The 16,777-nt window shown below is 43.7% G+C and overlaps 1 protein-coding gene across 4 annotated transcripts in view; it reads left to right on the plus strand.

The window, feature by feature from the left end:
- Positions 1-16,777, plus strand: part of tusc3 (tumor suppressor candidate 3) — a 63,020-nt gene that overhangs the window by 26,125 nt on the left and 20,118 nt on the right. For 3 of the 4 annotated variants that reach the window (XM_063008490.1, XM_063008492.1, XM_063008493.1), the window contains 2 exons: positions 374-514; positions 9,886-9,975. In XM_063008490.1, the coding sequence (XP_062864560.1) occupies positions 374-514; positions 9,886-9,975 (231 nt within the window). Of the gene's footprint in view, positions 1-373; positions 515-9,885; positions 9,976-12,190; positions 12,242-16,777 lie in introns of those variants that run through there. The other variant, XM_063008491.1, reaches the window with a different exon arrangement.

Below are 16,777 nucleotides of genomic sequence, written 5' to 3' on the forward strand. Positions count from 1 at the left end.
AGACAGACAGACATACAGACAGTCCTGCAAAAGAAGTGTGATTGTGTGATTTGTTTATTCTCTTAAACCCTTATTGACTGAGTTGCTCAGTGGCAAATATTTCATAACTCTGGGCTATCAACTGAAAGATTGTGGGTTTAAATCCAGCTGCTATGCATTCACTGTTGGGCCCTTCAGCCAGGCCTCTCAGCTCCAGGGGCGTCGTACAATGGCTGCTTCTGTGCTTTGACCCCAGCTTCCAAACAACCTGAGATATGCAGAAAAATACTGTACACATGTATCTGTATATATGACAAACGAAGGCATTCCTCTTGTTCTTCTTACCTTATTAATTACCTAACCAAGTACTACAATGTTCTCTTTGTATTTACAGATCCGGGTGTTCAGACCTCCCAACTACTCGGGTACGATTGCACTGGCGCTGTTGGTGTCACTGGTCGGGGGGCTGCTGTACCTGCGCAGGAACAATCTGGAGTTTATCTACAATAAAACTGGATGGGCCATGGCTGCACTGGTAAACGTTCTTTAACTACATTACCTACCACTTACACACGGTTTATTTTACACCAGGGGTCAGGTGGAATACGGTCAGTCTGATTAGAACTGGGGATTTCACCCCAACAAGCCTGGAGAGGAAGGTTACCGAGTTGCGTGAGTGCAAAACTGACATTAATGACTAATAATAAAAAAAATAATAATAATATGTTTGTTAAGCTGCTATAATTGAATATAATTCAAGTCATACAACTTGAATTATATTCATTTTATTTTATTAGGATTTTAACGTCATATTTTACACACTGGTTGACAGTACAGGTAGTTACTGGTTACACAAGATTCATCAGACAGACAGACAGACAGACAGACAGACAGATATATAGACATATAAATTGATAGCTATATAGATAGACAGATACATATATAGACAGACAGACAGACAGATAGATAGATAGATATATAGACAGACAGACAGATACATATATGGATAGACAGTTAAAGTTTTTAATGTCAAACACAGTCATGGACAATTTTGTATCTTCAATTCACCTCACTTGCACGTCTTTGGACTGTGGGAGGAAACCGGAGCTCCCTGAGGAAACCCACACAGACACGGGGAGAACATGCAAACTCCACACAGAAAGGGACTGCCCCGCCTGGGGATCGAACCCAGGACCTTCTTGCTGTGAGGTGACCTCACCTCGCTACCCACCGTGCAACCTGGAGGAGTAGAGGAGGGCAAAAGAGAAGGAGGTTTAGGGATGAGATGAGGGAGGACATACAGGTGACAGAGGAGGATGTTTAGTACAGGGCTAGACGGAGACGGGTGATCCGCTGTGGCGACTCCTAACAGGAACAGCCAGAAGAAAAAGTCTAATTAATAACCAAGCACTAGCACGTATACCACTAGGGATTTTTGCATGAAAGTGTTAAAAAAAAAAAACCCTGCTAATTATTCTGTACAGTGAAACAAATATCTGCCAGACGCTTTACATAACCTGTTTGGTTTTACGCCTCTCTGTACAGTTTGGATTTTTTAGGTCTGTTCCTGTCCCAAAAACACCAGACTCAGCACATTGTGTTCCCTGCTAGTATATTTAGAAACAGATTAGCATGTAAATGAGGTCATTCAGACTTTTACTGAAAATACAGGGTTAACAGTGTTCCATACGGCTAATCTTTATCATAGAGCTTCATTATTTTATTATAAAGCCTTATTAGTAAACATGTCTTCTTATTTTTAAAGCAGTTCAGTTTTTTTTTATGCTTTTGTTTTTGGATATTTGACACACTGAATGATTTAGGATCATAGTCAATTCATTTCAATTGATCGCTTGCTTAGTCACTTAGCCAATCATGTCTTAGTAAACACCCAGCCAGATTCGAACCATTTAATGATTGTTATAAGTACAGATGAACCTCGATTTAACGGGAATTTAACGGATTTTAGATTTAATGGACAAAATTTGGAAAACCAAATGTCCAGTCCGATTGTTTATAGTTCCAGCGAGAAGTGAACCAAACCAATAGTTGAGTAATTGTCCACTAGTCAGCGCACGTCTCTCTGTTTACATTTACATCTTCGGCATTTAGCAGATGATTTTATCCAAAGCGACTTACAGTACTGTGACAGTATGTTATCTAAGCAATTGAGGGTTAGGGGTCTTGCTCAAGGGCCCAACAGTGGCAACCTGGCAGTGGTGGGGCTTGAACCAGCAACCTTTTGATTACTAGTCCACAACTGCCCACAACTGCCCTACAATATTATTGAATTTGCATGTGTTGGCCAGAACATTTACATTTACATATCCAAAGTGACTTATAGTATACAGTCTAAGCAATTAAGTGTTAAGGGCCTTGCTCAAGGGCCCAACAGTGGCAACCTGGCAGTGGTAGGGTTTGAACCAGCGACCTTCTGCTTACTAGTCCAGTACCTTAACCACTAGGCTACAACTGCCACAGTATTTACATTTTCGGCATTTAGCAGATGCTTTTATCCAAAGCGACTTACAGTATACAGTCTAAGCAATTGAGTGTTAAGGGCCTTGCTCGAGGTCAGTGGTGGGGTTTGAACCAGCGACCTTCTGCTTACTAGTCCAGTACCTTAACCTTAAGGCTACAACTGCTACAGTATTTACATTTTCGGCATTTAGCAGATGCTTTTATCCAAAAGCGACTTACAGTATTGTGACCGTATATTGTCTAAGCAATTGAGGGTCAAGCGTCTTGCTCAAGGACCCAACAATGGCAACCTGGCAGAGCTGGGGCTTGAACGGGCAACCTTCTGATAACTAGTCCAGTATCTTAACCACTAGGCTACAGCTGCCCTGATTACATAAGAGATAGGATTTATTTTGTGGGGAGGCTCGCTTCGTTCTCGCCTTTTTCTCTGTGTTTTATACTTAATTTTTGCAAGTTCTAGTTATTAGTTATGGCTTCGAAAGACGAGGTACGTGGTAAGTAAAAGAGGTGCATCTAGGTATTGCTGAAAAGTTAGAACTTATTAAGAAAGTGGGAAGCGGTGTTTCTGTCCACCACACAAGGTAAATGAAATTTCTCCCCACTGGTTCAGTACACCAATTTTAATATTTATTTACAGGTTTTACATGATATATTTACGTATCTATTTACATTGTTCATTTTACTGTTGATCATATGTGCATGTTTAGCACTTTTGTGGACCTTAGTGTTGTGTTTTTGTATATTTTCGCATCCCCTGAAAAAAAAAAAAACTCACTGTTTCGAGAATTGCATTTTACGGACCGGTGCACCCCCATTATAGTACATTAAATCAAGGTATATATCTTTATATTGATTCTGGGAGGCACATGTGTTCCAATCTTGCTGAAAGGATCCAAATCCACAGAACGGCATGACTTCGATGTAACTTTAAAGTCTCTGAGTTTTTGTACCGGAGGGCACGGTGGCTTGGTGGGTAGCACTGTCGCCTCACAGCACGAACCCAGGAGTTTGTGGAGTTTGCATGTTCTCCCCATGTCTGTGTGGGTTTCCTCTGGGAGCTCCGGTTTCCTCCCACAGTCCAAAAACATGCAGTCAGATTAATTGGAGACACTGAATTGCACTATAGGTGAATGGGTGAGTGTATGGGACGTTGTAACCTAGTGGTTAAGGTACTGGACTAGTAATCAGAAGGTCGCCGGTTCAAGCCCCACCACTGCTGGGTTGCTGCTGTTGGGCCCTTGAGCAAGGCCCTTAACCCTCAATTGCTCAGACAGTGCACTGTCACAGTACTGTAAGCCTGTAAATGTCAAAAATGTAATGTAAATGTAAATGTGTGTGTGTGCCTTGCGCCCAATGAAAAGCTGGGATAGGCTCCAGCACCCCACCGTAACCTTAACTGGATAAGCGGTGAAGAAAGTGAGTGAGTGAGTTTTTGAACCAAGCTCAGACAGGTCTCAGGCAAATCTCCGTAAACCTCGTGTTCTTTGTCTTTATTTCACCGTGTCTCGACTACATGAAATATTTTGTTCCTTTCATCTATTGGCATGTCGAGAGGATAAGAGGAAGCAAAGGAATAAATCCTGAGAGCTTTCCACAAGTCTGTGATTACAGTGGAGAAGTGAAGAAGCAATTAGTGCTGGTTAGTGCCGGAAAGGTCATTTTCACTTCAGCTGGGCTGCACTCGGAGCCAAAAATACCCTCCAGCTTTCAAAAGCTCTCGCTGATCTCACATTTGCTTTAACTAATCGTTAAAGATGTCGGAACGGAATGCGAATAAGAAGTTTCGCTAAGAGAAGTTAATCAATGTCTTTACCGGCGGCTGCGCTGCATTTCAATGCGCGAGCAGGCCGTATTGATCAATGCCGGTACATCGGGAATTAAGAATTCTGGAGCATGTGGTGAGTTTCATGCAGCAGAATACGGTGTTACAATCCGCCCATCAACAGCCATGTAGCCGGCCGCCATCGATATTTATTCTGAGAAAACGCCGAGCCTGACCTTCCGCGCCGCTCCGGCTCAAGTTTGTTATTTGGGGTATTGATCGCCGGCCGAGTCTGAGCTACGGATTCTACTGCCTGAGAGGATCCGATCGATGCATCTTTCTCTGGTCTAGTTTCTCACCTCGTGCTGAACCTCTTTCCATCTCGTCTCTATTTACAGTAAAGTCTGATAGTCCGATCAGCTTCCGGGACCTGGAAATATTATCAGGGTGAGGTCAGGTTCAGTCCGGTGATCAGTAGCGAGTGAAATTTTGATACCTGTACAGGGAGAGACGGCTGATCTCTTTGTGAGGACTGACAGTATAGTAGAGACTGTCCTCAGAATCTACAAATCAGGCATCTGCTCATAGAGAAGCATTAACATACACTGTATGGGCAAAAGTATTGGGACACTCCGACTAATTATTGAATTTAATTTGTGTTTTAGTCATGACAATTGCTAACAGGTGTAATAAATACATTTTATAAAGGAAATTACACCGATCAACCATAACATTAAAACCACCTCCTTGTTTCTACACTCACTGTTCATTTTATTAGCTCCACTTACCATATTGAAGCACTTTGTTGCTCTACAATTACTGACTGTAGTCCATCTGTTTCTCTGCATGCTTTGTTAGCCCCCTTTCATGCTGTTCTTCAATGGTCAGGACTCTCCCAGGACCACCACAGAGCAGGTATTATTTAGGTGGTGGATCATTCTTAGCACTGCAGTCTTGTGCTGGTACGAGTGGCACAGCAGCGCTGCTGGAGTTTTTAAACACCTCACTGTTACTGCTGGACTGAGAATAGTCCACCAACCAAAAATATCCAGCCAACAGCGGCCTGTGGGCAGCGTACTGTGACTACTGATGAAGGTCTAGAAGATGACCAACTCAAACAGCAGCAATAGATGAGCGATCGTCTCTGACTTTACATCTACAAGGTGGACCAACTAGGTAGGAGTGTGTAATAGAGTGGACAGTGAGTGGACACTGTATTTAAAAACTCCAGCAGCGCTGCTGTGTCTGATCCACTCATACCAGCACAGCACACACTAACACACCACCATCATGTCAGTGTCACTGCAGTGCCGAGAATCATCCACCACCTAAATAATACCTGCAGAGAAACAGATGGACTACAGTCAGTAATTGTAGAACTACAAAGTGCTTCTATATGGTAAGTGGAGCTGATAAAATGGACAGTGAGTGTAGAAACAAGGAGGTGGTTTTAATGTTATGGCTGATCGGTTTATGTGATTTTTAATCAGCCCCAAGCAGCGCACCAGACAATCTCCATCACAATAAACAATCTGGTCTCATAATAAACAATACTAATATTGTTTTATTATATTAGCATATTAAACAATGTGCAATAATGTGACAGTTATACCTCATAACCATGCAATGCTTGATAACGTGCAATATTTGTCAACAATTTGTAATTTCTTGTAATTTCTCGTTAGACTATTTCAGCTCTCAATGAACGAAAGGCACACAGAGACACCCTGGACAGGGCGCCAGTCCATCGCAGGGCACACACACCAACACATTCACACTTTAAGACACACACACACATCTAAGGGCAATTTTAGTGTCTCCAATCAACCTGACTGCATGTCTATGGACTGTGGGAGGAAACTGGAGCTCCCATGGGAAACCCACCCGGACATTGAAAGTCCACACAGAAAGGACCCAGACCGCTCGACCTGGGAATCGAACCCAGGACCTTGTTGCTGTGAGGCGACAGTGCTACCGTGTCTCAATCATGTAACAATGCCAATTTCCTCCTGTGGGATGATAAAAGGCGGTCTTTTCCTTAATTTTGCAGCAGTAGTTTAGGGAAGGCTTTTTTCCTGTTCCAGCATATGTGCAACTGTGTACAAAGCAAGCTCTATGTTTAAAGACATCATGAAAAAAAGGGTGAATGTGTACAGTGCTTGGCATTCACTGTTCAAGGTAAGCGACATCGCTTCACTCTAAAGGAAAACAATGGCACAGCCGGTAGGAAAAGCACTTTTTGCAGCATATCGTGTGAATGCAACCTCAGCTGACTACAGAATTATTAGCAGTGGTGGTAAAGATAGTAAAAAAGGTCATAAAGTTGTAACAGAGCGGTGGGTACTTCGAACAGATGCGCCAGATGGTATCACAGGGAGGATATTAAGATGAACCCAAGTGCAAACGACTTGAACAGCAAACAACTAAAAACATACTAACTGGAGAAACCAACTCGAGAAAATAAAACAAACAAAAATGCAGCAATCTCGACTACACACGAACAGAGGAAGAAAGCCAAAGAGTATAGGGGCGGTAACAACTGGACTCCACGCATCTTGAACACCAGGAAACAAAGGGGTCAGCTTAAGAAGGACGAAAGAGGCTGAGCACTTACATACTCCTTACATAGAGGTCCATAACGACATAGCTTGACAAGATCAGTGTGGAGGAACTTCACTGTCCTGCACAGAGCTCTATCCTCAAACATATTGAACACTTTTGGAATGAATTGGATAGACAGACAGACAGATATACAGACAGATAGATAGATAGATAGATAGACAGACAGACAGACAGACAGACAGACAGACAGACAGACAGACAGGCAGGCAGGCAGGCAGACAGACAGAGAGAGGTAGGTAGGTAGGTAGACAGGCAGGCAGGCAGATAGATAGACAGACAGACAGACAGACAGACAGACAGATAGATGAAAGTAAAAGTGCAGGGAGGTTCCAAGTATATACTATATGGTACAAATAAGTATAGATTAAATATTAAATAGTAAAGTGATAGAGTTGTGAGTGTTGCACATTGAATAGGGCCAATCTATATATACATCAACATACATACGCATGTGTATAAATATACTTAAGTACACATATAGACATGTGTTTACACATACATACATACATACATACAGTGTATCACAAAAGTGAGTACACCCCTCACATTTCTGCAAATATTTAATTATATCTTTTCATGGGACAACACTATAGACATGAAACTTGGATATAACTTAGAGTAGTCAGTGTACAGCTTGTATAGCAGTGTAGATTTACTGTCTTCTGAAAATAACTCAACACACAGCCATTAATGTCTAAATGGCTGGCAACATAAGTGAGTACACCCCACAGTGAACATGTCCAAATTGTGCCCAAATGTGTCGTTGTCCCTCCCTGGTGTCATGTGTCAAGGTCCCAGGTGTAAATGGGGAGCAGGGCTGTTAAATTTGGTGTTTTGGGTACAATTCTCTCATGCTGGCCACTGGATATTCAACATGGCACCTCATGGCAAAGAACTCTCTGAGGATGTGAGAAATAGAATTGTTGCTCTCCACAAAGATGGCCTGGGCTATAAGAAGATTGCTAACACCCTGAAACTGAGCTACAGCATGGTGGCCAAGGTCATACAGCGGTTTTCCAGGACAGGTTCCACTCGGAACAGGCTTCGCCAGGGTCGACCAAAGAAGTTGAGTCCACGTGTTCGGCGTCATATCCAGAGGTTGGCTTTAAAAAATAGACACATGAGTGCTGCCAGCATTGCTGCAGAGGTTGAAGACGTGGGAGGTCAGCCTGTCAGTGCTCAGACCATACGCCGCACACTGCATCAACTCGGTCTGCATGGTCGTCATCCCAGAAGGAAGCTGACGCACAAGAAAGCCCGCAAACAGTTTGCTGAAGACAAGCAGTCCAAGAACATGGATTACTGGAATGCCCTGTGGTCTGACGAGACCAAGATAAACTTGTTTGGCTCAGATGGTGTCCAGCATGTGTGGCGGCGCCCTGGTGAGAAGTACCAAGACAACTGTATCTTGCCTACAGTCAAGCATGGTGGTGGTAGCATCATGGTCTTGGGCTGCATGAGTGTTGCCGGCACTGGGGAGCTGCAGTTCATTGAGGGAAACATGAATTCCAACATGTACTGTGACATTCTGAAACAGAGCATGATCCCCTCCCTTCGAAAACTGGGCCTCATGGCAGTTTTCCAACAGGATAACGACCCCAAACACAACCTCCAAGATGACAACTGCCTTGCTGAGGAAGCTGAAGGTAAAGGTGATGGACTAAACCCAATTGAGCACCTGTGGCGCATCCTCAAGTGGAAGGTGGAGGAGTTCAAGGTGTCTAACATCCACCAGCTCCGTGATGTCATCATGGAGGAGTGGAAGAGGATTCCAGTAGCAACCTGTGCAGCTCTGGTGAATTCCATGCCCAGGAGGGTTAAGGCAGTGCTGGATAATAATGGTGGTCACACAAAATATTGACACTTTGGGCACAATTTGGACATGTTCACTGTGGGGTGTACTCACTTATGTTGCCAGCCATTTAGACATTAATGGCTGTGTGTTGAGTTATTTTCAGAAGACAGTAAATCTACACTGCTATACAAGTTGTACACTGACTACTCTAAGTTATATCCAAGTTTTATGTCTATAGTGTTGTCCCATGAAAAGATATAATGAAATATTTGCAGAAATGTGAGGGGTGTACTCACTTTTGTGATACACTGTACATGGCTACATGTAGGGCCCTCAGTCCTATTGGAATGCTGATTTAGAGCCAGGCCTTTGTCCAGCGTCAGTGCCTGACCTCACACATAGTTTTGACTGAATGGCTCTTAATTCTCTTAAACTTGCTCCGAAATGTTGTGGTAAGTCTTCCTAGAGGAGTGGTAAAAGCTTATGGTTGAGCACAGAGTCACTGATGCAGCGCTGCTTTCACATCATTATCACATGAAAATCTTCTTCGCCTTAAAGCTTCTTTGAGCGTCCAAAAAGGTGGACATCAGATGGCGCTAAATCCGGACTATAAGCTTCTCTTAGTCTCTCAGACACGACCGATTACTCCTCCCACCCTCACCGCTTCCAACCATAATATAAAAGTGCGGAAACTTTTTGAAGATCCATCCTATAACAGCCTCTTCTTCTTAGGACCTCGCTTAGTGCATGGCACACGAGAACAAGAAAGGGCCTTCCCTAAATTTAAAAAGCAAAAGTTAAAAGCATGTCATTTATTTTTGGGCTTATTAATGGCCATGATATTGAAGTAGGGGCAGCACGGTGGCTCTGTGGGTAGCACTGTCACCTCACAGCAAGAAGGTCCTGGGTTTGATCCCCAGGTGGGGCAGTCCAGGTCCTTTCTGTCTGGAGTTTGTATGTTCTCCCAATGTCTGTGGGTTTCTACCGGGAGCTCTGGTTTCCTCCCACAGTCCAAAGTGAACTGGAGATACAAAACTGTCCATGACTGTGTTTGATACTGAACTTGTGAACTGATGAATCTTGTGTAATGAGTAACTACCTGTCTAAGTGTGTAAAACATGACATTAAAATCCTAATGAATAAATTTTGAAGTAGGATGTCCAGTGGGTTTATGGTCAGGTGTCCAAGAAATAACATCCAACCTACATTGATTTAAATCTTGATTTTTTTTGTCTTTGATTTACAGTGTGTGGTGTTTGCAATGACTTCTGGACAGATGTGGAATCACATCCGCGGTCCTCCGTACGCCCACAAGAACCCGCAGAACGGCCAAGTGGTAAGTTCCATAAGTTCCTCATAACTGACAGTGAAATGTTGAGTTCATCTTTAAATGTTCTGTAAGAGAACCGCGTCTCGACTCTTTCTGAATTCGGGACTTTGAGCTGAGCTGTAATCGCAGCTCGTCTGAAACTTCTCTATTGGAGATCCTGACTGATACCTGTGCCTGTGGCTGTAAGTGTTGATGAGACTCTGGGGCTGTACAGACCATCTGCTTCCGGATCTGTTTCAGAGAAATAAAACCTTCATCTGGTGAGAAGGTCCTCACCGTCCATCTGCACCGGCGCTAACCACCGTTATTAAGAAGCTGCTCTGGAAGCTGCAGGTGGTAGACGGCGGAATCGTGTGGGTGGAAAACAAGCTTTAGATCTGTTAATGATGTTAATAATAATAATAACAGGCACAATGTGCTGAATCTGGTTGGCAGGATTCGGTTTTCGGCTGCCGTGCTGCCAAGTTTTGTCATTAGTGCAGTTAATATGCCAAGCCGGTTCCAAAAAAGTTATAACAGGAGGGGAAGAATAAATGAAAGCCGGCGGGTGATTTGCGGATCCTTTTTGACCTGCTCTTGATTGAGAACGTCACAAAATATAAGACGAAATTTTGAACTAATCGAATTTATTTATTTAATATGTATACACTGATCAACCTTGTTTCTACACTCACTGTCCATTTTATCAGCTCCACTTACCATATAGAAGCACTTTGTAGTTCTACAATTACTGACTGTAGTCCATCTGTTTCTCTGCATGCTTTGTTAGCCCCCTTTCACCCTGTTCTTCAATGGTCAGGACTCTCCCAGGACCACCACAGAGCAGGTATTATTTAGGTGGTGGATCATTCTCAGCACTGCAGTGACACTGACATGGTGGTGGTGTGTTAGTGTGTGTCAATCAGACACAGCAGCGCTGATGGAGTTTTTAAATACCGTGTCCACTCACTGTCCACTCTATTAGACACTCCGACCTAGTTGGTCCACCCTGTAGATGTAAAGTCAGAGACGATCGCTCATCTATTGCTGCGGTTTGAGTCGGTCATCTTCTAGACCTTCATCAGTGGTCACAGGACGCTGCCCACAGGGCGCTGTTGGCTGGATGTTTTTGGTTGGTGGACTATTCTCAGTCCAGCAGTGACAGTGAGGTGCACTCATACCAGCACAACACACACTAACACACCACCACCATGTCAGTGTCACTGCAGTGCTGAGAATGATCCACCACCTAAATAATACCTGCTCTGTGGTGGTCCTGGGAGAGTCCTGACCATTGAAGAACAGGGTGAATGGGGGCTAACAAAGCATGCAGAGAAACAGATGGATTACAGTCCGTAATTGTAGAACTACAAAGTGCACAAAATGGACAGTGAGTGTAATAAGAAGGAGGTGGTTTTAATGTTATGGCTGATCGGTGTATAGGCATGATTGGCTATACACGCTGTTAAATAAAACTATGTATTTTAACTAAATTAGAAATGGAAAATTTTAAAAGTAGAATCTAAAATGAGCTTTGAGGTGAAAACATGAATCATATTAGCTTAATTATCTGAATCTCTAGTATCTCCTCTGGGTGAAATATGTTTAATAAGTCGACTAAACACCTCAAAAAACGTTCCTACTTTCACCAGAGCAGCTCCAAAGTGGACTCGCTTCATTTTCATTAACTCTGATACTGTCAAGAAAGACACAAATCTGGAGAGTGGAAAACAAACGAGCTCCAACGAATGACAATTAAGAAAACCCTACAAAGCCTAATGAGCTGGCACTCGCCGAGAAAATCCCACCGCATCTCGTTCGGCCGGTGGTGATGAATTCTAAAGCAGCCTTCATTTGCGGCTTGGGAGGGGAGTTGGTTTGCTGTTCCCACCCTCCCGTCAGCAACTCGGAGACGCCGCTTTGAAGTGTTCAGCAACGAAAATCGATCTCGGCGTCACAAGCGAACAGCTAATGATGGTACAGATTCCACGGCCGGGCGCTTCAAACTTCACACCAATGTCCTGTCTGATTAAAATCTCACGAATCAACACCAACCCTTAATGAGCCTTTCAGAACTGAATTAAAGCAAGAACCTCAAATTTAAATATGTACACTGGGGACACAAAAATATGTGGACACCTGACCACGAGCTAGTCGGACGTCCCATTCCAAAACTGTGGCATTAATACGGAGTCGAGCCCCTCCTTCCTTCCGTATAGCTAAAACCGTATCTCATTCTTAGGACCTCGCTGAGTGAATGGAGAAGAAAGGGAACAAGCCAGGACCTTCCCCAAATTTAGAAAGAAAAATTAAAAGCATATTAAACTTAATGACTTAATGATATTATTTAATTTTAATTAACCACTTTATTCTGGTCAGGATTGCAGGAATACCCTGGACAGGACACCAATCCAGCGAGGGCTTTTGCCACAAACCTCCCCCCTTTATATACCTGTAAGCGTCTGAACTTGATAACTGGGAACCGTGTCCACATACTTCTGGACCTATATTGTAAAGAAGATGCTCATAGGTGACCAGTTTTTGAAAGACAAACATAAGATACCATTTTATGTTGCCAGCACGATCATTTCATTTTCAATAACATATCCTGGTCAGGGTTGTGGTGGGCTCAGTTTCATGTGTAAACCACTGGGTGCAAGGCTGGAGTACCCTGGACAGGGCGCCAATCCATCGAGGGCCTCCCCCTAAATACCTGTTAGCTGAACTTGATAATTGGGAGTCGTGTCTACATACTTCTGAACTTATATTGTAAAGAACATGCTCATAGGTGACCGGTTTTGGGTTCTTTCTATAAAGCAAGAAATTCAGATTTTCAATAACATATCCTGGTCAGGGTTGTGGTGGGCTCAGTTCAATGGGTAAACCACTGGGTGCAGGGCAGGAATACCCTGGATGGTGCACCAATCCAGTGAGGCCTTTTGCCATAAGCAACCCCCCCCCCCCCCCCCCCCCTTCTTTATATACCTGTTACCAACTCAACTCAATAATTGGGAGCGTGTCCACATACTTCTGGACCTATATTGTAAAGAACATGCTCATAGGTGACCAGTTTTGGGTTCTTTCTATAAAGTATGAAATTTAGATTTTCAATAACACATCCTGGTCAGGGTTGTGGTGGGCCCAGTTTCATGGGTAAGCCACTGGGTGCAAGGCCGGAATACCCTGGACTGGGCACCAAAGCCCTTCCCCCTTATATACCTGTTATCAACTGAACTTGATCATTAAAAGCAGTGTCCACTTACTTCTGGACTTAGAATAGAATAGAATAGAACGCCTTTATTTGTCATATATACATATACACTTGTTGGGAAGCTGGGGGTCAGAGTGTGGGGTCAGAGCGCAGGGTCAGCCATTGTATGGCGCCCCTGGAGCCTAGAGGGTTAGAGGCCTTGCTCAAGGGCCCAACAGTGGCTGCATGGCAGAGCTGGGATTTGAACTCTCAACCTTTTAATTGACAGCCCAAAGCCCTACCCACTAGGCTACCACTGTCCCCACTGCACCACTGGTTTATATTGTAAAGAACTCATAGGTGACCAGTTTATGGTGACATAAACAGATGATAACAGAAAGAACTTTTCAGGGTTGTGGTGGACTCAGTTCCATGGGTAAACCACTGGGTGCAAGGCAGGAATACTCTGGACAGGGCGCCAATCTAGTGCAGGGCTTTGACCATCTAACGACTCCACCACCTACCCAGTCAGGTCTGTGTAGCCAGGGCAGCACGGTGGCTCGGTGGGTAGCACCGGCGCCACACAGCAAGAAAATCTTGGGTTCGATCCTCAGGTGGAGCAGTCGGGGTCTTTTCTGTGTGGAGTTTGCATGTTCTCCCCGTGTCTGCGTGGGTTTCCTCCCACAGTCCAAAGACGTGCAAGTGAGGTGAATTGAAGATACAAAATTGTCCATGACTGTGTTTGATATTGAACCTGTGATCTGATGAATCTTGTGTAACCAGTAACTACCTGTACTGTCATGAATGTAACCAAAGTGTGTAAAACATGACACTAAAATCCTAAAACATAAATAAATAAACTGTGTGGACACACGGCCGGCTGATTGCACCACTGAGATTTGAACCTGATAGGCTAGCGTTTTTAGGGTTTAAGGACATGGCTAGATTCTAAGGATTTAGGGGCATGATTAGAGTCTTAATGTTTAAGGGCATGACTAGAGCATTAGGGCTTACAGATAGGGCTAGAGTCAGACTGTGTTTGATATTTAACTTGTGAACTGGTGAACCTTGTGTAACGAGTTTCTACCGTTTCTGTCATGAATGTAACCAAAGTGTAAAACATGACGTTACAATCCTAATAAATAAATAAATAAACTGTGAAGACGCACGGCCGGCTGATCGCACCACTGAGATTTGAACCTGGAAGGCTAGCATTATAGGCTGCTGTTACTTTTAAAGAAAGTAAGCTTATATTATTATGAGTATGAATTTCAATTGATTAACAGTTGTAAAAATGACTATGTGGGTTTTTTAATCTGTTAAAAAAGCAGTTGTGGGGTACGAAGCTGTCGCAGGTGCATGTAGCGTTATCTCTAACTTTTAATTATCTTTATGAAAAGTAAGTAGTTTGTTCTGGTTAAAGAGCCTCTATAAATAGTTGTCGGAAGTACACGGTGTCACTCAGCCATACGTCTCGGTCATCGTTTCTGACGGTGCACTCGAGCGTGAAATTAAAAAAAAGAGAAGACGGTACGAGATGGAGAGAGAAAGAAACAAAATTACCTCGATTTTCTGAACTCAGTGCTACATTTGCATGAAATTATGTTTGGAGAGCTTCGTCTCCGTGTTTCTCCAAAACGTCACGCCTGAACGGACAGCCAAACCCGCTCGGCTAGCGGAAAGCTGTTCGGCAAATGAAAGCGTCTGGATAGGGTTTGTGTGTGTGTGTGTGTGTGTGTGTGTGTTGGCACCTCGGGGCTCATCTTACACCCGTCTAAATCTATTTAACACGCTGGATGAGCTGTCTGCTGGTGAAGAATCCACAACAGTTCTCGGGCTTGAGCATTCCTCCACCCGGACTCATTTTTTTTCGATTAGGCCTCTGGCAACATGGCTGCATCTTTAGATGTCTGTAAAAATTAAAGACCCCAAAGTAAGGAATCGTCTATCATTTGTCACAAAATAAATGCCTGTGTCGCCAGTCCTGAAGCTACTTCGCTATTTCACTGTCCTCTTGTCAGACTTTAGGTGGAGAAACTACCGGAATTTTACGGGTTCAGTCGAGTTATTTTAATTAAAAGAAATTCTAAAAGCGTACCTGTTAGATAGACTACAGAAAAATGTCCATGTCTGTTGTTTACAGAGTTCTACTCTAGAGATTCAGTCAGTCTGACTAAGCTAGAATCTCAGGGTACTTTGCCTGAGTTTTAAGCTGATTGGACTGAACTAGATTCTCAGGACACCCAGGACTGAGTTTTTAGGGTGTTTGAACTAAGATGTATTTTCAGGGCACTTGGACTGGACTAGGTTTTTACGGGTTTAAGTACGGGACTAGGTTCTCAGAGTTTATTGACATGGCTAGAGTCTTAGGATTTAAGGGCATGGCTAGAGTTTAGAGTCTTAGGGTTTGAGTATAGGACTAGGTTCTTAGGGTTTGAGGATAGGACTAGGTTCTTAGGGTTGAAGTGTAGGGCTAGGTTCTTAGGGTTGAAGTGTAGGGCTAGGTTCTTAGGGTTGAAGTGTAGGGCTAGGTTCTTAGGGTTGAAGTGTAGGGCTAGGTTCTTAGGGTTTGAGGATAGGACTAGGTTCTTAGGGTTGAAGTGTAGGGCTAGGTTCTTCGGGTTGAAGTGTAGGGCTAGGTTCTTAGGGTTGAAGTGTAGGGCTAGGTTCTTCGGGTTGAAGTGTAGGGCTAGGTTCTTAGGGTTGAAGTGTAGGGCTAGGTTCCAGGGGTGGCTCGTTCCTTAGGGCGATCGGGTGACGCACCACCAAAGGGCGAAAGGGAAGAAATTTCTCTATCACAGCTGTGACTGTTCTGGACAGTCTGTCTTGCCTCTGAATATTGTAGTCCAATCAGCGTCGAGTTGTGTTTCGTACAGTACCGCCCCTTTTGGGCCCGGATTGCTCTCGTAGACTCTCATGTTAAGGCTCTTTTTTTCGAACTGCAGGCGCTGCAATAGAATCTGAATGGGTTCCGGGAGGGCTCGCACTTACGTGCTTGCGTCACACGTAACCTGGTGTAGCGATCTCGTCACCATGACTACCATCACCTCAGTTCGGAGCAACTCCATCGTGTCATTAAGGGAAATGCCATTCAGTCGTCGTAGTAATCAGGATAAAATAGCAACTAAAGAATTAGGGCCACCCAGACCAAATTTAAACATGAAGTATCTACAAAGGGGGAAAAATCATATAAGTTACAAGTAAGTAATATAATTTTTAAATTGTGAATTGTGATTGCACTTATTGTATCTCCCCAATTGTTGAATTCTACTTCTTTATTCACTGCACATCAGCCCCGATGCCGATCTTTATTCTGGATCTGCTGCACCCAAAATAAAATAAAATCTGATGATGACTGAATTAAATTGTTAGTGTGAAGGCTTTACTTCATTTTATGATTAATGGTAAAGCTGCTCTCTCTCCATGTTCAAAGTTATCTGTGAGGGCAAACTGACAGATGACTTAAGATGTTAATTATTTAAGCTTTAATTTACCCATTGAACGGGTCACCTTGGCCATCATCACAACAATTGCCAACCCCCCCCCCCCCCCCCCCCCCCCCCCCCCCCCGAGAGATTTCTTGGTTCTTAGGGTTGAAGTGTAGGGCTAGAGTCTTAGGGTTTAAGGACATGACTAGGT

Source organism: Trichomycterus rosablanca, chromosome 14, assembly GCF_030014385.1.
Source record: "Trichomycterus rosablanca isolate fTriRos1 chromosome 14, fTriRos1.hap1, whole genome shotgun sequence".
NCBI lineage: Eukaryota > Metazoa > Chordata > Actinopteri > Siluriformes > Trichomycteridae > Trichomycterus > Trichomycterus rosablanca.